The sequence below is a fragment of the Scomber japonicus genome, chromosome 18 (genome assembly GCF_027409825.1).
Source record: "Scomber japonicus isolate fScoJap1 chromosome 18, fScoJap1.pri, whole genome shotgun sequence".
Taxonomy (NCBI): domain Eukaryota; kingdom Metazoa; phylum Chordata; class Actinopteri; order Scombriformes; family Scombridae; genus Scomber; species Scomber japonicus.
In genome coordinates this window covers 21,706,324-21,729,126 of record NC_070595.1, presented here as the reverse complement: position 1 = coordinate 21,729,126, position 22,803 = coordinate 21,706,324, and the positions used below count along the sequence as shown (strand labels likewise).

The 22,803-nt window shown below is 40.0% G+C and overlaps 1 protein-coding gene across 1 annotated transcript in view; it reads left to right on the top strand.

Moving 5' to 3' along the window:
• The window catches only part of col5a3a (collagen, type V, alpha 3a), a 48,194-nt gene that overhangs the window by 2,636 nt on the left and 22,755 nt on the right, over nt 1–22,803 (top strand). Inside the window, exons 2-19 of the mRNA XM_053339244.1 lie at nt 7,428–7,595; nt 7,972–8,185; nt 8,592–8,754; nt 13,584–13,706; nt 16,363–16,767; nt 17,623–17,742; nt 17,855–17,971; nt 18,080–18,133; nt 18,244–18,285; nt 18,816–18,878; nt 20,154–20,228; nt 20,405–20,488; nt 20,645–20,701; nt 21,048–21,101; nt 21,240–21,293; nt 21,416–21,469; nt 22,104–22,157; nt 22,413–22,466. Of these exons, the coding sequence (XP_053195219.1) occupies nt 7,428–7,595; nt 7,972–8,185; nt 8,592–8,754; nt 13,584–13,706; nt 16,363–16,767; nt 17,623–17,742; nt 17,855–17,971; nt 18,080–18,133; nt 18,244–18,285; nt 18,816–18,878; nt 20,154–20,228; nt 20,405–20,488; nt 20,645–20,701; nt 21,048–21,101; nt 21,240–21,293; nt 21,416–21,469; nt 22,104–22,157; nt 22,413–22,466 (1,955 nt within the window). The remainder of the gene's footprint in view (nt 1–7,427; nt 7,596–7,971; nt 8,186–8,591; nt 8,755–13,583; nt 13,707–16,362; nt 16,768–17,622; nt 17,743–17,854; nt 17,972–18,079; nt 18,134–18,243; nt 18,286–18,815; nt 18,879–20,153; nt 20,229–20,404; nt 20,489–20,644; nt 20,702–21,047; nt 21,102–21,239; nt 21,294–21,415; nt 21,470–22,103; nt 22,158–22,412; nt 22,467–22,803) is intronic.

Here is a 22,803-nt window from a genome sequence, read left to right as displayed (position 1 = left end):
TCTCCTTACATGTCATCTGCTTCTTTATCCCAGTTTATGAGCCTCAGAGAAGTGTTATCATAGTTGTTCATAGTCATCACATGTGCATCTTTGTAGAGGTCACAGAAGTAAGCTTTCTTACCAAAGCCACCTGTATACTCTTGAAAACAATATGCTACCTTCTTTGATACGTTGGCCTCCTCACATTTCATCTTCTGTGAACTTGCTAATGTCCTCTAGTAGACACCATGCTACTACAGTTTAAGCAATGATTTACGTAATGATATTGGTCTCAAAGTTTTAGAGAGACCCACCACTTGTTGATGATTTCACTACTGACACATACTGTGTATGTGTGTACCATATAGTGCTATGCTAATAGCTGTCTCAATGTTATGATGTCTGAGCAACCAAGTGAAGGCTTGGGGTTGAAACTTGAATGGGCTTGGTCATGTGTATGCACGCATGTTTGTATGTATGTACGCCTCTCTGCTTTAGGTTTGTGTGCTATGCATGCGCATGTGCATGAGGAATTTTGTGTGTGTGTTTGTGTGTGTGTATCTGGTAGTGTGTTATGTTACATATTATTGAGGACCAGACATTCTCACAAGCTACCCCCACCCCCTTACCCAGTTCTTTAAGGGAATTTAGTGATTAGAAATTGGGTCAGGCTAAGTTGAGGGCTAGTGTTAGGCATGCAGTGCAGATTATGGTAAGGGAATGGATTTTCTGTAGTGCAAGAATCTCCTCACAAGTATAGAAGTACAAATGTGTGTTTCTGTGAATGTTTGCGTGTAGTGTCTGCCCAGTTCAGGGCCTTGTGGGGCAGGTGTTTTCTCTAAGGGCCCAGCAGCTTTTGGCCTTGTGGCCCATCAAGCTGTGAAAAAACATGTGCAGAACAAACTGTAGAGATTGAAGAATGTGGTGCTGATGTGAATTGGAGGGAAATCTGTAACCAGATTCCACCAGAATCATTCAGCTTTAATACCAAAAGAGTAACTCACAGTGAGGCCAAGCTACAGGACACATTCACTGACCCATTTTAATTGCACACATTCACATTCAACATTTTCGGTTATTTACCTATAATCTTAAATGTGTTTTATTTTTATATTTTATTAAATGATTTGTGTATTTTCCTCATGTTGTACAAAATGAGCAAAGAGAAGTGGCGGATTATTTATGTGACTCAGTAATTGTAAATCAGTAATGCCAAAATCTCAAAGGTAAGACACAAACTGGTGTAAATCCATTATTAATGACAAGGAAATGTTACGATTATAAGGTTGGCTGAGCTAAATATAGGGACTGCATTGGTGTAATTGACAGGAGCGTTTGATCTGATACATCATACATAATACAGTGAATACTGAGGCATGAGAGGTTCAGTCATTCATGTCTCGTTAATTAAATGTAGTCAGGAAAGGGTCAGTCGGAGGATCCACAGCAGTGCTGTATATATTATGTAAATGCAATTCCACCAGAAATGGTCACACTGTCTGTACTGTATGTATAACACATACAGCTTTGTCCAATAGGAGATATTCCTCCCAGATCACCTGAAGACTATGATGCCCAAATTAAGATTCAAGATTCAAGATTCAGGACAACTGTATTAATCCCTTGAAGGGCACTTCGTTTGACAGCTCACTCCACAACATACTCGTACACACAAATAATTTTATGCAATTTTATGCAATTAGAAGAATTGCATAAAATTCTTATATTTATAAAAATGAATAACTATGATTATCACCGTCATTAATACATACCGTTTTTCAGGGTTGGGGAGGAATCATCAATACCATGTCATTGTAAAAAAACAAAAAAAACAAAATTGCAAATAGATCCAGAACATTTCTTACTGGCCCTTTGATTCTTCAGTATTTGTGCAGTTCAGCATAAAAACTCCACAGCCCTTTTCTTGCAGAAATGTTGCTGCAGTATTTCGAACATCGGTCATCACCTCTGTGTTCGCATTTAATTAGTTTTCTTGTATCTCCCCATGTGTACATATTAGGCTACAGAACTTAATCATATAAATATTAATGGTGCGGTATTACAAACAATATAGTTGAGGCTGAACGCTGAAATAATATTCATTACTTCACAACCCATAACCCCTCAGACTATGTTAAAACCCATTCTCAGCAGTCTTCTGCACAACTGCTGATTTGACTTGCTACAGTGATAACTGAAAGCAGACACAGCTACAAAGCACATTCAGTGGGATAAATATCTCTCCCTCTGAGTTTGCATTCTTCCAGGCAACAGATGCCTTTGTCTCTGTGTTAAATTTAGCTTTGTCACATTTGTGATACACTAGTACACAAGTAAAAGAGCACAGAGCATTTGCCAGGTGAACTGAGAAAATTTGGCAAAGGCAGAGGTGGAAAGTGTTGTTGATTTTTTTTTCTGTAGGTGTCATAATTGAGCTATAAACTGTATGCAGGTGTAAATGGGTGTATTTAGCATATCAATCTTATTCATCACTTTAAATTTTAATTTGTTCAGAGTGTATCATCTCTCCTCACTTCTCTCCCCGTTCTTGTCCGCACACAGCAGTGACCCAGACGGGGGGTCACACCCACTGCTAATTAGATTAAGGCTATTCTTCACGGAGCCTGGAAGAAACTGTGTCTGGATTTACTCAACCACTTCCACTGAATCTGTCACTATTTTCCTATTATTAATCACCATCTGTTTTACAGCTTGTGAAATTGATTCAAATTGTTCTTTCAACAGTAGTTTTCACGGAAAGTGGAATTTCAGTAGACAAAGATTTGAAATGGAAGAAGAGTTGTTTACAAATCTATAACAGTCTGCTTGATGTACACATGTTCTGCACCTGGTCATGAACTGTCATGTCATTTATAATAAGATACAGATATGCTGTATCTCCAAACAATAATTGGAAGTTTTTTCCTCCACTCATCTCAGGGTGTGGTCCAAAATACTATGGGAAATTCTCATTGCCCAGATTCATTTTGGCTTCATGTCTTGTTAAAATTCCCCAGTTCCCAGGCGCAATAGTTTTTGACAGTGTAGCATTGTGTGAGAGTGAGTGGTATTTTCAGGCTGAATTGGGAGTGTAGGTGGTGTGAGTCATGAAGAATGTCTTCAGAGACATTTACTTTAGAAACACAGAGAACACATTATGTTCATATATGACTGAAGTGGTGCTGAGTTGTATGACCGCAGGGCATAGAGAGGCTGTTTCAGTTGTCACACAGACAGAGAAGATCCACAGATGTAGAGTGTTTGGTGGCATTTTCCGAGGATAAAGCTGGATCTGTGAGGTGAAGAGGGAGCTGCACTTTTCTGTCAGGAAGTGTGGACAACGTTGTTGCTGGGCACAGTTTTTAACCCATAAAGAAAATCACAAGAACAAGAAAAAATCTTACAAGTAAAATGTGTGTTTTAATCTGCATTATTATGTGCCTGCTTATACATTACATACTGTTCAATATGTGTCAGTCACAACTGTCCAAAAAATGCAGGATGTCTGAAAAAAGCTGGATGTTTCTCATGTTCTCTGACCTCCTTCTGTGATTGGAAAACACTCTGAGTCATCAGTCCTTAGAGATTACATGATGCTATTTCAAACTTGTTGAGCCATATCTTCAAATTGGAATAGCGTGCTGCTGAGGGCAGCTGGGTCACCACTAAGTAGCAAGTTCTATCAGTAACAATATCCAAGTGTTCTTGAAATGTTGATTTTCCGTAAGCTTTCTAAAGGAAACATCATTTGACAGGTGAGGTATGCATACGATATGTTTTACCACAAAGCCTAATGAGATGCAAGCAAAGCCTTCTCAGGCATTCAGTGCTGCAGGACAGGTAGAACAGCTGCCAAAATTGCCGCAAATCAAGGTGATATAAATTAATCCAAAGCAGACAACAGATAACTTTGTTTTGTTGATTGCTGCATGGATCTGGACTTCATATGGCAGCCTTCCATTTGCCTGGGGTTTCTTTTGATGCCAGATTCATGGGCGGAGGGACATTTCACAGAAAAATGGTAATTCCTTTCCAACTATTTTCTCGTCTTGCAGCAGCAGTTATCAGGGCATCCCTTTAAGTTTCTTCCCATGTCTTTCATATCAGCTTTCCAAACTTATCCATCATACGTTTATATTGCACAATTTGGGTGTTTTATTCCATGCACATTTTAAGGACAGATCACTGTGAAAGCCAATACTTTTTTTTCTTTCTGAGAAATATCAGCTGCTTCTCTCAGATTTCTCCCTGTGGCATTGTTGCACATTTCGACTTTGTTGTCTCAAGAGTGTGAGAGTTCAAGAGTCTCCTGTCATTGCTGGAACATGTTTAGAATTGCGCAACATTCATCCTTAAAGCTCAGTGTGCTTTAGATTGAAATATAATTAATATGGTTCATACAGGTGCAACGCCATATTATATTGCTTAAAATTGAACAATTTTGAAAAGACTGAAGCTCTTGTGCTGAAAAGTTAATTGTGTTAGTTTGTTTGAAAGCCATTTTGTCAGGGCTGTTTCGGATGAGCTGACAGAAATCCAAGAATCCAGTATAATGAGACCCATGATGCTTCAATTTAGAACACTATTCAGACTGTTACAAACACTGCCCTCCTCCCTGTACATGAGTATGTATCACAGACAGAGGGAGAAAAAGAAAGAACTACATAGAAAGACACATAGATAGACAGACAGACAGAGAGATAGATAAACACAAACTTCCACTTTTCTATCCCAAAGGATGTTGATTTGCAGTCAGGAATCAAACAAAGCCACAACAGTTCAACAAAGAGATCACCTGGGATCAGACAAAGAATAAGACTACCTACTCCTCCTATAATTAAATACAAATATTAAGGATTAGGACACAGACATTGCGTAAGGTAAACTGTTATATATGCAGATGCTTTTATGTGTAATGAAGGATGAGGCTTTAGCTTAAGTAATAAAGGGTTGTGTTTGACTCTGACTTTAAAATAAATATCATTAAGTCAAGCTTGTTACACTAGTACAACGGAGTATTAGGGTCACATGAGGAAAACTTTTTTTTTTCGCGACAAGATTAAACTCAACATGACAACTTTAAAGTTACCGTGTCGACATTAAACTCAAAATGTCGAGAATAAAGTTGAAATATCATGCCGACTTTAATCTCAGCGTGTTGACATTTAAGTCGACATGTTGAGATTAAAGTCAAAATTTCAACAATAAAATTGGCATGTCATGTAGACTTTAATCACGATATGTCGACTCTATTCTCGACAAAACTAGCAATCAGTTGGCCCGGTTGGTGTAGATGTACTTCAGAACTGGTTTTAGCAACAAAGAAATGTTCGCTCTTTTAGCGCAGAAACACAATGTTACCATAAGTGTGAGAACGTTGAAAAGGTTGTGCCGAAAACTGTGTCTTTTCAGAAGGATAAACCATACAAATTTGGAGGAAGTGGCTGCATTCTTGCAAACTGAAATCGCTGGAACTGGGCAGATGCAAGGATATCGATGGTTACACCTGCATGCAGTACACTTAAATATCGACACGCTGAGATTAAAGTCAGCATGATATTTCAAATTTATTCTCGACATTTCGAATTCAATGTCGAAGTGCTGACTTTAAAGTCGTCATGTCGAGTTTAATCTTGTTGCGTTCTTTTCTCATGTGGCCCTAATACTTACTAGTAAGCTTAACCTGTATTGTAAAGCTTTTAATTTAATTTTAATTTTAAGAAGAAGCTTCAATACAATTTTTATGAATCTTTCTTAAAAAACATCACACCACAAACACCCCCAGACCTTCTTACACATTATGGTATGGTAGTGTCGACCTTTTAAAGTCAATGGATACATTATTCCTTGACATTTAGCCCTTGGTTCACTGTCATGATGGTTAGAGCAGATTTGAAAATCATCTTAAAAGACTGTGTGTGGGTGAACTTTTATTGGTGCCACTTGTTAAACAGCCTGGGGTTTCTGTTGTTAGAAACCAGCAACTTCTGTAAGTATTTAATTCATGCAGCTTGTTTATTACTCTGTATAAATTGAAAATGTAAGCCCTGAGGTCTTACCTTTAGATTTGTTCCTAATATTTTCCATTGTTGGAGCCTGGCTGTAATTCATAGCTTAACCTATTTACAGCCCCGTTGCCATGCTAGGGGACTGAGAGGGTGAGCTCTCAAAGCTGCTTGGAATAAATGGCCTCGGCAAATAAATAATGCCATAAAATATAACATGGTGCTTTTTTGTAAGCAATGTCTGGGCAACGGTAAACTCTCTCCACATGTTTAATTAACGAGGAGAATAAAAGGTGAGCTCTGTATGAGCGGGGAGAGCTACAGGAGGCAATTTAGGTTTAGGATCCTCATTTGAGATGCCTGGAATGCTAAGTGCTGAGTTGTCTCGAACAGGCTCTCTATAGCAGCTGGGGGGAGACTGGCTGCACAGAAAGCTCTGATCCTACCTAATGCTCAAGGCAGCACTTTATCAACAGAACATCTAATAACATGAGCAGCCAACATTATAATGGGAGAAACCCACCACTGGGAGAAAACTCATATCTATAGTTGCTGTACTAATTGCATATTAATACTCTATATATTTACACTATAACATCCATTTTAACAATTGATGAGATCAGATTTCCTATTTGCAGTAAAATGTGCTTGTTTCAAGAATTATCATGAGAATAATATTATTCTCATTTTATTACGATAGTATCTCAGCCATCTTTTTTTCCATATATTTCCAAACGTATTTCGAAAATACATGAAACAGGGGAACACATCATCTATTGTTTGTTAAATGTTTCTTTTATTCAGTAAAAATGAGCTTCGAGGGTTTAATAAAAAACTATAGCTGATTTGTTAGGACAGATGCAGTGAGAATAACAGAGTAGGGAGGGAGAATGCTTGCAGTGCTTATCTATGGCAGTTAAGTGTTCAAATTGTGATAAATGCGATGCGGACATATTGTTCCCTGCTGGGTGAAGGGTAAGTTGTGTGCAGGTGTCAGCTGTCAGGTGTGCTGCAGTAGGATTATGGGTTAGGCTCTGTACCACCCCTGTCCTATAATAACAACCACAGAAGCCTGGCCACCTGCCGCCACATCTCAGAGGAGCCTGTCTCTTCCGACTCCTAGGAAGCAGGAAGCCTCCCCACTTTTAAGACCACCTTCCAGCCACACTAAACCCTGCTCTTCAGCTTGGTAACAACCAGCACTTAACTGAGCCAGACACCAAAGGGCTGTGACAGTGGCAGAATGGAACTGTGAGACTGACATGACTATAAGCATGCTGCCGCCATCTGCCACATGCTCCTCCTTGTGTTTTGATACAATACCTCGCTTAATAAGACAGAGTTAGAGAGTCTGTGATCATGAAATGAACAAATTAAACACCATATTTCTTTTATCTATAACTACATGCAGGTGATTCATTTGATCTTTCTTCTTATTCCCAGCTGATCCCATTGATGTTCTGCGAGTGCTGAAGCTGTCAGAGAACATGGAGGGGGTGTCCCTGGAGGCTGGTCTCTGCACCAGCAGGAAGGGGATGGAGGAATCAGACCTGGCCTACAGGATAGACAAAAAGATCCAGCTCAGTGCTCCCACCAAACAGCTTTTTCCTGGTAGTGGACTTTTTTCCTACTAAACCATATACAGTGTAGCCTCCAGTGCTACCCAGCAATGAAATACTTGAGGATGTCTGAAAAGCACACAAACATGTCACTTCAGTAAAGGATTCTTCTTTCACTAAAACCTTAAGAAATCTTACTTTGAACTCTCTTTACGCCTCCTTGCGGGTGCTCACTGCTTTCCCGGGCAATATTTTTCATCATTATTATCTTTACTCAGGTCTCACTGGCAGCAGGGGGTGCCTGCATGTTATAAAAATGTTTGTTCCCCGCTGTGCTATGACTTAACATCATCTCTCCTCTCCTCTGCTCTCCTCTAATCTCTTCTCCTCTCCTCTCCACTCCGTTCCTCTCCTCTCCTTTCTTCCAGATTTCAAATTTCCCATGAATTTCTCCCTGATGGCTACTGTGCGAGCTAAAAAGGGTTCCCAGTTCTTCCTGCTCTCTGTGTATGATGACCAGGGGGTTCAGCAACTTGGGCTCGAAGTGGGCCGCTCACCTGTCTTCTTGTATGAGGACCAGCATGGGCAACCAACACCAGACATGTACCCTATCTTCAAAAAGATCAACCTGGCTGATGGAAAGTGGGTAGACTGAGGGCCTGTAATATGTCATTAGACTATATATCAATGAAATATCTGCCCTTGTGTTGATTTGGCAGCACACTATATCTGATATGTGTTTAACAGATCAGATTCACCAGCACTGTGTAATTTATATAAACTGTGGATGTATAATTTTTTCCAAGCCTTGAAATCTGAGGCGGGTCTCACATTTCTGCAGTCTGATTCATCTGCTCTCTGTGTGCTTGACCTTGATTGACCTCAAAGGGAAAAAATTCTTGACTAGCACTTGCTGCAATTATTTGGCCTGATCAAAAGAGTTGAAGAAATGAATCCTTCACAAGCTCAAAGGCACAAAATACATTCCAATTTTCAGAAGACCTAAGGTTGGCCTGTCAGTTAATTTTTTCTCTCTTTGCTCTTTCAGATGGCATAGGATAGCCTACAGTGTGCAGGACAAGTCTGTGACTCTCTACTTGGACTGTCAGAAGGCAGAGACCCTGGATCTGCTGCGACGGGACAACGCTGTAGTCAGCACAGAGGGTGTCACTGTGTTTGGGACGCGGCTACTGGATGAAGATGTATTTCAGGTAAGATATTTTCAAAATGTTGGAAATTCTGGAAACTGATCATAATCTTATTTTATCATAATCTAGAAGTTTTAATGTATTTTTGTCAACATTTCAACAAGTCTGGTTAGGCAGTGCTAAAAAGAACTCATTAGAATGCATCAGTTGATTGCCAGCAAGCATGCCTTTTGTGCACTTATCTATTGAGGTGGACAAAGGAGGTAAATGAAGTGAACTCTGTGCTATTAAATATGTATGTGAAACCATGGGAGACTATTTTACTGGGGAAATAGACAATGCATATTAGCTGAATCATCTGACAACCCGCTGCAGGGGGATGTCCTTTGTTTTGAACCTTTCATGTCATTGTTTCTCAGCCTCTAGCTCACAGTTCTTCACATTTAACCTAATGAAGTGCTTTTTTAAAAAAAATATTGCTCCTTATCTCAGCATTTCTATTGCCAAGTGAGTGAAGTGATAACTATCTGGACAGTCTGTTGATTAGATTATGTAACCTCTTCAACTCTGCTGCAACAATGGCTCTGAATTACTCATATCCACTTTATATCCATCAAGATCTAAAACATCAAATGCTAAATTTTGGAGAAAAGGGAAAAGGGTACAAGAAAAAGGAGATATTGGATTTGAATAGTTCCCTTCATATCTCGAAAACATTTCCCTGCACATAATACTTTATATGATCTACACAATATGATACAGTATATAACTGTGTCAGTGAAATTGTGGGATAAACAGATTATAAATGTATTTAATACTTGGATTTTTTTGCCACTAAATTCAAAGCTACTTAAGACAAGATTTAAAATGAAAATCGTGGTTCAAGAGGTTATAGGGTGACTGAGGTCTCCTGTCAATCAAGTGCTGCAGGAACAAAGCATTACAGGGCAAAATAAGTGTTTTGAAGGGTGTGGGGAAGAAGAGACATGTTGTTCTGACATGCCCAGCCACATCATTTCCATTGCAAAGCCAAGAAATGACACATTCTCTTTTCTTTTTGGATTCTTCAATGTAGATCACTTGGCTATGGATGTGCTGATCTGACTCAGAATGATCATGTGTGCATTTGGGCATTAACAAACCAGCTTGACTAGAAATGTGTGTAGTTTGGCGATGTCCGGTGATGGTAGGACTCTTTGGTTTTGAAAATTTTTCCAAAGCTGTATCTATATTCAGAGATAAAATGGACGAGCAAAAGATTCAAACTCAATACTGGGACTGGCTCCAGTTCTGTTGTTCAGTGCAATAACCTTTATTGTCATATCTCTCTGTGCTTCCCATGACAATATGCAACCACTGCTCCATTATCATTCCCAATGATGCTCCCCCATAAGTCTCTAAATGCACCCTTCCCCTGCCATATCCTCAGGGCTTTGCGTCTGTTGAGCAATGAAGCAAGAAAGACAAAGAAAGATAGACAGAGGTATGAGGTATATTCAAGTTCAGAAATATGGCCATCTCCCAAACCCCTTTCCCCCTTGGTGTCCCAATAATAGCTCACAGTCTGTAAAAGGGAACATTACGTTAAGTACAGAGGGATAGTTGTTATCACTCCCCATTGGCTTAATAGACAGAAACCACAACCTTCTCCACTTTCACCACAAGAAACCAGATGTCCTGGGTGCTGACAAGTGGACACCTACGGCCTTTGGTTTTTGCTTATGTAGTCAATAACTACCTCCTTAACCTTGTCGACTCAGTAACTTTACAGTCTCTATGCCCTAACTTAACCTCAGTTACCCCTCCCATGCTGTAAGTTATTTCCCCTAAACTTCCCTCAGAGGCACTGACAGGCGTTCCAGTTTTAAAAATACTTTATATCCCACTTCAGTGTGTCTCCCTCTGAGCTCTATAAATCTCCCTATTTCAGAAGCAATCTAGACTATTTAATTCTTTGGCCTTACTCCAAAAATACTCCCATGCTTTATTTATCATCCTATGTGAAGAGTTATGATGATGTGGTGTGTGGTGATGACTAATACCCCTCATCTGTTGATCAGATCCTTCCTGTAGTCCAATCCATGCACTTTCTGTGGCCATGTGTCTGAAACTTTTCATTTAATTCAATATAGAAATAAGCCTTGATATTTTGTTTTCTGATGACAAAATGAAAAAGAAAACCTCAAATGAGTGAAATGATTTCTTCTGTTTGAGATTTTTGATACATGTAATAGTAAAATTAAACTTTAGGGTGTGCATTCAACTACTCAAAGTCATATGTATGTATGTATGTCTTGCTCTGCATATTTTAGCATCAGTGTTCTATACCCCGGGTGAGGCTGGTGCCAGGGGAAGAGAGATTAAACAGGCTGACCTCTGGGCCTCTGTTCCCAGGCCCTGGTTCTCGGGGAGGAGGCCAGTGTTCCGGCCCAGTTCTCCCAGCGTGGGAGCTCAGTGTGGGAGCATGGGGACCATGGTCAGCCACTAATGTCTCTATTGCTTCCAGATTGCCTGCAAATGACTTCAGAAGTTTGGTGTTCAAACTCAACACTCTGCTTGCATTTGCAGTAAAGCAAACATCAGACTGTCCACAAGTTGGGTTGTGCTCCTTTTTGGCCGCTGTGTGCCCTGTGTATGTGCCTCCAACATGCTGACTGCTTAGATAAGATCCAACTCAGCGTTTATTTGTTCGGAAATTCAGATCCTTTCCATCTTGATTAGGGCTGGAAACATGAAATGTTTTTGGCTTGTTGTAATAGGCATGTTGAAACTATGACCTGTCAAACATATCATTAAAGGCTAGCTTCAATCGAATGCTTAGCAACACCATCAATTTACCACAAAAAGTTGAGAAGTACATGAAATCGTTCAAGGTCTGTTTAAATCATAGTTTACCCTGATAATGTCTTTTATCAGATGGTGTTCAGATGTTTTTGGTTAGTTGTGAGCATCTGTTGCACTTTAAGCAAATGAGGGGCATCAAAATGTTGTTTCATGACAGTAAGCTTGTTTGTTACAAACCTTTGGTTGCTCATTCACCCACACATGATTGTGACTCACCCAAGGACACATGTTATTGTTTTAGTGAGTGAGATCTGATTAAATCAGTGCAAATGAGTGGACTGCGCCTCATATAAAATCTAGTTAGTTGAGATTTGGTGAAGCAGTATGACTGTTGGCGAGCTGGCACCGTATTGCAGACAGCAGGGGAAAGCAAAGAGGTCACACTAATGAACTTTTGCCAACGGAGCCGTGTGTGACCTCTTGCAGGATGTTTGTGAGCCATCAGAAATTTGTGGATTCAGCTGAGGTGTTCTCCTTTTCACAATGTTCTCACATGTCCTCTTTAGATGTTCTTTCCCTGTACTAAACACGAAACGGTAGGGTACACATGAATTTGGGCAACACTTTACTCACTGTGTGTTTCTAGATGAGAGAAACCCTGCTAGGCAAGAAAAATAAGAACACTTCTCTGTGAAAGTGTTGCCTTTGATCTCAAATTGAGATTGGATTAGATTGGATTAGCTCCCTGTTGCCTTTCTCTCTCACCTTAGAGAGAGAGAGAGAGAGTGCAATAATTTCCTTTGCTTGACACTGGCTTTTGGCCAGCTTTTGGAAGAAAAAAGGATAAGTGGATAACCTTTCATGTTTGATGTATTAAAGCACAAATGACTACTTCAACAGTAGGTTTACAGTTTTGTGTATGGTGATCCAGACTCAGGGTTCACATGGACATGCATTGCTGATAAGGCATGATTTAAGCTCTATTAGAAGATATATGAGCTGATGACAGGTAACAGAGAGGCAATATGTTTTGATTTATTTCACCTCTGGCTGCTAAATCCTAATTAAAGAGATTACAATGGGTCTATAATTACCACAACATCAAGCAGTTAATCTGACTTAATTCATCACAAATGGCTGCCTGGCTGTCCCTGGATAACATTTCACCCAGCAATATGTTTGCAATGGCCTGTCAGTTACATAGATTTGTATCACTAATGCAATCTAAACCTTGTCAAACACTGTGCCATGGGGCTGCCTGCATGTTGTTCATGTTGAATTACTTTCTGACTTGTGCCTCAGAAAGAGTGTGCCTGCAGCTCAGTTGTTTTTACTATCAATCTTTTGGATATATGTTTTGTTTTACATTTTGAACCTATGAAATGTTTTTTTTAAATGAAAAATGACAAATGCCCATTAAAATTGATTTGAGCCAAAATTGTTGCATCACCTTTAATATTCATATGTTAATTGTATTTAAAAAGACAATCATTTTTAAAGTATTGTGTTTGGTATTTTACTTGAATCAACTAATTTTCTTTAGATTGATGACTGAATTAATTGAATGATTTCAGCTCTCTGAAAAGCATTATGTAATTATATGAGGTTTATGTGGACAGAGTGATGTTGGGTATAAGGCCATTAAATCCACCAGAGGATTAGTGCTGCGGGGTCCAGTAGACTGTCTCTGTGCATGCTTGTGTATACACACTGGCTACGCCTCCAGGGCGGGATGGGAAGGGAAAGGTCCTGACAGGGGTGGTGAGAGAGAGCTATTTGACTGTTTTGTGTACATAATCAAGCCCCTTCGGGAGTTATGAGAAGCAAAACTCAGTAGCAGTTTTAGTGGTAGTTTGATTACACAACGATATTTACCTTTGCATTACATTTAGGTATGAAGCCAGTCATGTTGTGCTCATCATGTCTGTGGTGTTGTGGTATATTGTTACAGGTTGATTCTTGGGATAATTGCAAAACATCTTTACTGTGCAGTAGCAGCTACTGTGTGTTTCTCAATGCCCCACTGAGATGATTCTCCTTCTCTTGTATGCCAGTCCTTATCACATGACACTTATTTACCTTTCTGTCTGCTTTCTGCTTTATCTCAGGGGGATATTCAACAGCTACTGATTCATGAGGACCCCGAGGCTGCTGCTGACTACTGTATAAACTACATACCAGACTGTGACTCTGCTTTGCCCTACAACAGCCAAGCCCTGACCCTGCAAGAGGTCAGTACTGCCACCAACAGGAGGCAACTTTTTATTGAAACACAAAGGATAGGATATCTTTATTCTTTATAGCTTAACCACTTAACGCACGCTGTTCCGTCTAAGGGACAGGACGGATGTTAGGAGCCACAAGTTCTTCTGGATGTTTTAAACACCAACCCTTAAACATACATATTCATGCCGTACATCGTTGGAAAGCTTAGATTGTCCTGATTAATTCAAGACCACTCACGACTTATATGGTTGCTCACAGCCGTAATAGTATTAGCGATTAGCTCGGCTAGCCCCTGAGCTAAGTAAGAAAAGCTATAATGCCTACATACCTTCAAAGTCTTCCCTTTATCCACAACGATCATCTTATGACTCAGGCCTGTCTGTACAGCTCGCCAAGTATCCATTCTTGTGAAATATGAAATCCATTTCCATAAAACCGGAATACTTTCCTCAATATGTCCATGTATTTAGTCCAACACGTAACGTAATAACACAAATAGCAAACCATATACGGTCCGTTTACGTCATTTCCTGACCTGCGCGTCCATCTCAGAGTACACGTGACTAGATGTTTACGACCGTGAGCCTCTTCTGCTTCTGACGACACCACACACAAGCCAATCGGTGTTTAGGATTAGGCAGTACATGTCTCCAAAGCCAATGAGGACATGTGACCGACAACAATGACGACATGGCTTTGATTGACTGCTGTTCTAGCCTATGGAAATATTCGGTGAAATGAAGTTGATAACCTTTTAGCCAATAGTCAGAGGTTTCCAACGGTGTATGACACTAAGCTATTAGTTTGGCTGTCCATAAACAAACTCCAAGCGTAACCGGCGTGCGCCCGGTGCGTAAAAGAGTTGAACCATATATCATTACGCACTCGGCATTTTGGTACACGGTTGGTTCTTCTTCGACTTAACATATGACTTATACCAAAATAAACAGATAGATAGATAGATAGATATGGCCAAACAAAAAAATATGGTTATATGTAATAATAATAATAATAATAATATTAATAATAATAATAATATGGCGTCAGCTTTCATTAGAGACCAAGATTTTGATTGTAGGCAAAGGGGATGTGAAGTTATAGGTGTTTCATTGCGGTTATACAGCTTTGGTAACCAAGTGTCCATTTGGAGTCTCCAAAAAGGACCTGAGGAAAACGCATGGACATACCTGTTGAAAAATAATTCTGAAAAATTCATCTTTTGGTCTTTTGACTCCAAATTTGGACTGCATGAAGCCAATACATGTGGCTATGGCCTCATTGTGTCTATATCCTGCTGAGAGGTCCCTGAATGTCTGTACACATGTCATTGTAAAGGCAAACAAAAAGGTCATGTGTTTTATATAAAGTTTAAGGAATATGAGAAGTTTCAACCTCTGGCACTCACATTGAAACAGTATTGCTTCCTTTTGGCTGCTAAGGTGGGCTTGCAGAGACCCTTGTTTCACAGCCAACCAGTAAAAGGAGAACAAGCATGGCTATATGTCTATGACTCTTTATCATATGATTTACAAGCAGACCACAACCCCAGCCAAGAAGACGTTTGAGGAGTATAGTGCAAACGAACTGAGTGTTTGAGTGTTGAAAAAAGAGCCATAAGAGATTAAGACAGAGTAGACCATCAGTCAAAGTAGATGTGTCGTCTTTCAAATTCAGCCAGCAGTGGAGCATTTTTTCCTGTAGGTCAGGTGTTCCTCTGGCAAGCCACACACACATAGACCCAGAAACCTATAACTCATACAAGATATAATAGCTCTTCCCCTCCTCAAGGCTTTCAAAAAAAAAATCCAATCAATCATGGATATGAATTACTGTATATTTCTTTAGGGGCGTGTGAAAGATAGAGATAAGAGGCAGAGGAAGAGAGACTGAGAAGTGCAATTGTGTGCGGCTGGGTTTCAAGGAATGTCTGTTTGCTTATGTGCATGTCATATGCACACTTATCTGAGTGCATATGTGTCTGCACTCAACTCTGCACCCAGCATCGATAATGCCCCAGAGATGGTTCAATAATCGTAGTGTGAGGCCATTTTGATACTCATCCAGTTGGCTTTTATGGAGCTACAGCTGATGATGAGCAATGAGCTCTGAATCCATAATATGTCAACATCTGTCAGCCCACTGACCCATTTTCCATCATATTTCCCTTGCAAAATAACCTTGTTTACAAGTGGATCTAAATTACGTCACTGATGTCTTTCACAGACCGGGCCTTCAGCATTGTTTTCAGGCAGGGGCCATTCATGTCACTGTCATGCAATGGACATCAGTCTTGTGGATGACACAACCCATATTTGTTCACTTGCCAAAGCACACTAAGAATTAGCACTTCTGTGGAATCATATACAGGGTGACCTCTGACCACACAAGCAAATATAATATATCTTCTGCTTTGCCTAAGAGGAAACAGCAGTAACTGTATGTTTGTTCCTTCCAATTTCATGTTTGCTTTAGGTTTTTACCAGCTCAGTGGGAATCACAGTAGGTGTCTGACCCTAGAGGGGTGTGGCAGGCCTGCATGCCTCCTGTCACACTCTTGTTCCTGGCTATTTCCTATATTGTGTTTTTATTCACAGCAGTGTTTGTTTTTGTCTCCATCTTCCACCTGTGCCTTCATATTACATTCCCCTTCTTCATAAAAAGAGGTCTGATGCCTTGATGCAGAGTGACCAGCCAGGAGAACCAAAAGAGCAATCCAAAGAGGACAGGAAAGGCAAAAAGAACAAAAAGAAGAGGGACAAGGGCTCTAAGGGCAAAGGCAGACGCAAAGGCAAGGGCAAGAAGAAGGGATCCCGAAAGAAAAAACATGAAGAAGAGGGTCTTGAGTATGGCTTTCTCAGAGTGTCCACAACCCTGCCTGAGTATCTATCCCAAGAACCTTTTCAGCCCACTCAGTTGCCAGACTTAAAGAGCACCCTAGAAACTGTCATTCCCGCTGAAGTCTTCGACAAGACCCTCATGGAGATGCCCACACACGAACCTGATTCAACAATTGAGGCCCCCACTGTGGTACCCAGTGCATTGCCTGAATCAAAGGTCACTGAGGAGGTAGACAATTTAACCTGTAGTTGTCCCGCAACCCCACCTCATCCTTTAATTTGCAGCTCTAACTGATCACTCCCTTAATACCTTCTAACCATAGAGAGCACCTTTTCCCTCTCAAGCTGTTTATCACCACCACGAGCACTAATCATCACCATCCCCTAATCATCACCCCTTCCTACCAGAAAACATGGAGAATGCATCTTAAATGAGAAATCAATTTCTACTGACCTCACTACTGAATGTGCATTCTGCCTGTGTTTTTTTGTTTGTTTGTTTGTTTGTTTGTTTGTACAACACGTAGTACCATGCACACCATGCTTCATGGTATGCATGGTACATAGAGTACATTTTCCTAAATGCAAATGTAAAGAATAAATATTGGGTTCACAGTTCATTCTGGGTAAATATTGTGCTCTGAGACCATCAAATCCTTTAAATCATACTGCATATACTAATATAGATATGCCATAATGACTGTAAATCTAATCAACTTTTAACTTTCCACAGTAACAAACAAGGGATGTTTTTGTATGTCTCCTTCATGTTTATTATTTGCTCATTTGCCAAGTAAACTAATTTTTCATGCTCATGCTGTTTCAGTCTGTGCCATGCTGCCACATGAATCTGATGTAGTCCATCAGCTAATTGCACTCTAGAATTGTAATTAACTGCACACCTGTCAACCTATGTCCTGGATAATCAACACATTCACACAAAATCCAACTGCTTCGCTAACATGTATATTGTACATTTCAAAATTTGCCTTGACTTGGAGGCACTGTGTGCTAATGAGAAGTGCTCAGAGTCTCCTTGTTCAGCTTTGAGATGACTCATTTAAGCCCTTGTGTTGGCCTGCAGGAGGACATACTAGTGAAGAAGCCAGTAATGGAGGAGTATGGAAATGACCTTTACGGAGACCTCTATGATGATCTCTCAGTTTCCACGGTAACAGTGGGCCCGAATATTACAGAATATGAGGTAGGTTAAATGCAAATACAAGAAATGTCTTCACATTGGCACAGAAACAACAGGGAATTGATGTTGATATTCACTATGCCTGTCACTAATGGAGTTTTTCTCTCCTTACCAGACTCTTGAATATGAAGATTTCAAGAACAACACAGGGTCAGAGTATGAAGAGTATGAAATGTATGAAGATGGCTATGAGTTTGCAGAGCGGGAAAGAGCAGAGACGTGGCATGGAGAGGTAAATCTCAAAATGATCTCTTACATCAAGTGAGTGGTCATGCCTTCAATTGTCCTTGTCAAGTGATTTCTAACAATCCACATCTGTTCATCTGTTTCTTTTCCTCAGGCTAGCCTCATAGCAGAGAAAGGCCAGAAGGGAGAGCCAGCCATTATTGAACCGGTGAGCTGCTAGAGCCTTTTAATGAATAGTCTAGTAGCTTTGGTTATGAGTATGGAATTGAATTCACACTCTCCAAATGTACATTCAGTTCTATCTGTGCTTGTTTCTAGGGTACATCAGTAGAAGGACCCCCAGGTCCACCAGGGCCACAGGTGAGCATATTCAGTGCCTGAAAATAGAAGAAAATGTTATTGTTTGACTATGTCTTGTCTCTACAATTGCACATATTACCATTAGAATCTGGATTTGTAATAATGTAACACACACAGGGACTGACAAGATGTACTGTGGTTCAAAATGTTGAGAATTTTGTAGTAGCCATCAGGATGCAACTGTGATGCCTCTGGGGGAATGAAAACAGGGTGGTCAGAGGTGACCCCCAAAAATGTACTACTGTAATGCAGTATGCTGCTTTACAAGATCATGCTTTGTGACATATGGTTTGGTAATATTTTTGTGTACATCTAGTAACACATTATGAAGTGACTACTAAAAGTGCATTATCACTGAGAAGTGAAAATAATGAGACTTTGATTCAAAACTAAATAAAGAAATAAAAAACAATTATTGTTGAGCATTTGGGGGATTAGACTATGGTGTAGAATATTAGTGTTTCATTGAAACTACAATATGGCGTTGTGCGTGAATATTTGTTTGAGAGCTGCAAATGTTTCCTTGACAGGGTCTCACTGGACCAGCTGGACCAACAGGCCCTCCAGGACCCATGGGAGATCCTGGTGAAATGGTGAGTGTGGTGAGGAGAGGACCTTGAGTCATTGGCAGAATGTCCAGTGGGTTGATTTGACCTCAGTTTGCCTGCTTCACCCAAGGGACATATGTCCATGGGATCACAATGACCTGGTTCACTGAACTGAACCTGCTGGACTTCAGGGACCGACTTTGACTCACACATGGTTGACCTAATTTTCTTATAGTGTATGTGTGTTTGCTCAAATAAGTGCATTTTTCCATTATTCATCTCAGTGGAACACATTCCAACACACAGTTCTGCCCCAGTAGATTATATTTTTTTTTATCATTTTGCATTGCAAACATGTTCATAGCAGTATATTACTATGCGGATCCCCATGGCTTACAAGCACATCACATTCAGTCCCTGTACACGCTTCCAGTAGCTATTTACAGTTCAGGTTCAGCCCACCCATTAAATAAGCTTGTATTTTATTTACTTAGATGGAATCAAAAGAGATGCAACAGTGGTGCCTTCCCCTCTTTATCCATTTCTGCACAACTGACAAATCATATATATGTTTTAATACAGAGTCTCTTTGTGTGATAAAATTAAAAAGAAATAATAGCATCCAAGTCTTGAAACATAGGTATTATAAATATTATATTGAAAGGAATTGAAGGCATGAAGCTCTGTCTTTATTCATGCATGAGACTGTTTAACACATTTTACAATGTGCACCAGTGATTGACATTCATTAATTGCCCCATGTCTTTATGACATTATGTAATTCTTATGGGGACATAATGTAGACAATTTATGCTTCTGGTAGAAAATCATAAGCCTGCTGGATGGATTACAATAATTAATCTTGACAACTAATTTAGTTATACTCTGTGTTATTATATAATATATTTTTAAAACAAATTAAGATTTCTTCAAAAGGATAACTAAACACATTTCAACTGCTTCACAGTTATTTTTCATTGATTTGACAAAGGGCAGTACCAAGATCAGTGCCATTTAGTCATTAACATATATAGTATACTAGCTTATTAATTTGAATACTATAATACTTAGAATAGTGGAACAATGATCTGATCAAGACCATTTTAATGACTCAATGCTGCTAAATTGTTTGCTAAGATGGAAATACATAGACATTAGATATTGTATGAGACATTCACCATGGAAATGGAACATTAGATTGCAGAGATGTTTTTTTCTGTTTAGACCCTTTCTCTCACACATACAAACATACACACACATACACATGCACTACACACACAGTAGCAGGTGTTTATCACTTTTCTTGTCGTCTCTTTTAAGGGTCCCCCAGGACGCCCGGGTCTTGCTGGTGTCGATGGGATTCCAGGTCCTCCGGGAACCCTGTTGATGCTACCTGTAAGACTTTAAAATACACCCACACGTCTCACACATACAAACAGACACACACAGAGCTAATCTTTTAACAATGTGGTGTCATGCCATCACCACAAGGGGGGGCTGTTTGATTGAACTTAATTTACATTTGGGGAATCCTGCAGTAGGGACTGACTCCTCCTTATCATTGTCTCTAGTTCCAGTATGGAGGTGATTCCCAAAAGGGACCAGTGGTTTCTCCACAGGAGGCACAAGCACAAGCTATCCTGCAACAGACGAAGGTAAACTTCAAATTAACCTGTACTTTTTGGTCATAATGCCATATTATAACGTTGGTGACATCAGTTTAATTTACACTATATGCAGAGCAATTAATTGCATATTAAAATGGGCCTTGTGCAGCATGCATAATGCATTAAGTTGTGTTTTTCTTCCAGCTGTCACTGAAGGGACCTCCAGGTCCAATGGGTCTTACAGGGCGACCAGGCCCAGTGGTAAGGCACTCCTCTGACCTTGACCAAATTTGCATCTTACCTTAAGGGCTCCTGAAACCTTTAACCTTAACTTCACATTCTGTCTGCTCAGTCACAACCCCTACTCTCTCCTTCCCATCATAATCTCACCATTGTGCATGTTCAGTATGTTCACATCACTTCTGCTCCCATTTATGAAATAAATCACTGTTGGTCTGCAAAAAATAATATAATAATAAAGTTTTAAAGTTGATTTTGAAGAAGATGTGTCTGCTTGTTCATATATTGTTTGTTTGGTTTTAAATTTGAGTGAAGGTTTGAATTGCTCCTGTCATGCTTTATTAACTTTTTGACATCATTATTTCAGGGTATTCCAGGCACCTCTGGGCTCAAAGGAGACAGTGGAGACAGTGGCCCTACTGTAAGATCAGACATTATTTTTAGCTCAGTACTAGCTTCTATTGTACCACTGTCTTTGTCACACTATTGATTTTCTTTTGTCCCCTTGCCTTCCTCTTTACACCATTTTCCATTTATCTTGCTCCCCTTCCTCATATAGGGACCACGTGGTTTGCCAGGCCCTCCAGGAATTAATGGAAAGTCAGGAAAGAGGGTAAGATATCTTGAGCATTGCTGGTTTCAGTACTGGAAACCTCAGCATCTCATGTTAAAAGCATACTGTGCCTGGTGCACAGCAAAGTAGAATCAATTTTTACTGGAATGTGAATCTCTTAGGGGCATGGAGGAAGGGACGGAGGTCGTGGAGCTCCAGGTGAAACAGGCTCGAAGGTAAGCTCCTTGAGATGTCACTGCACTGCATTGCAGTAGTGATAATCTCAGCTAATTGAGCTGCACCAAGAACCCAGAAAATATTTGTTCCAGCAAAGGATTAACATCCTTTCTGCATATTTGAATACTAGTTGAGGCTATTTGTGTGAATGCTACATTGCCAGTTGTCAGACCATACTACTGATGTTTGGTATAATGTTTCCTTGAATTCACTTCCACATTTCCATGAACATAACAATCCCACACATGTTTAGGCAGCAAGGTCTTGTACGATAACAAACTCCACTCTAAATCTCCACTTGCAAGTGTAAGCCTTTAGGTATCCCGCAGCCCACAGCTTATTATATGTATTGACAACGAGGCAACTCAATACCTAACAGCTGCAGGAAGAGCTTAGTAAATAAATCAGGCTCCCCTGATGCAGGGTCTGACAGAACAGCAGAGTCTTTATCAGTCAAAGCAGCATTTTAGCAGACCTACAGCTAATCTAAAAGCTCCCTCTCCCCGACACACACTCAGAGCAGATGGGAGGCTCTGCCAGGGGAGACTTTCACTATAATTCTGCTAATGTTTACACATTACCGTATGTGTGTGTTTCAGGCTTTAATGCACTTGCTTCTCTATTACTTCTCAGGGTGACAGGGGTTTTGACGGCCTGCCAGGTCTCCCAGGAAACAAGGGACACAGAGTGAGTTAGATTTGGTGACTTGAAATTGTCACTGTATTTATTTAGTCATTTAGCCACTAACCCACTACAGTACCACTGCATGCATGAATACCTCACACATCATATGGCAGATGTTTATTTGCATATTATGATCATGATGATTGCTGTGATTTCTGCAATGACAGTGTACACTAAAAAGCATCTGCTCGAGCCTCTGCTATATACAGAACAGTCTTAAATATCTCGGGGCTTGTGGCTAATGCTTTTATCTTGTAGGGGGACAGAGGAAAGCCTGGTCCTCATGGGCCTGTTGGAGAGCCAGGAGAAAAGGTGAGAGCACAGTACTTTCCAAAAACTACTTGAAACAAACATAAAACACATCCTGCAGCAGTGCTTTGTTTTCCCTAATTTTCAATCACACAAGGTTAAAAAGGAAATCTTTTCCAGATCAATGAATCACTTCTACAAACCATTTGGATGGTAAAGCACCACAAATCAAAGCAGGCTTTACTGAAATTAAGTCATAAACTCCTAAATTTTTAATTCTGTTATGCTGGACTGAGCTCATTCAGTATCGATGTTTGCAAATGACATGAAAGCAATGCAATGAATCCCTGACATAGAATTGAAAATATGAAAGATAGAAGCTCTGTCAAGATGGTATCAA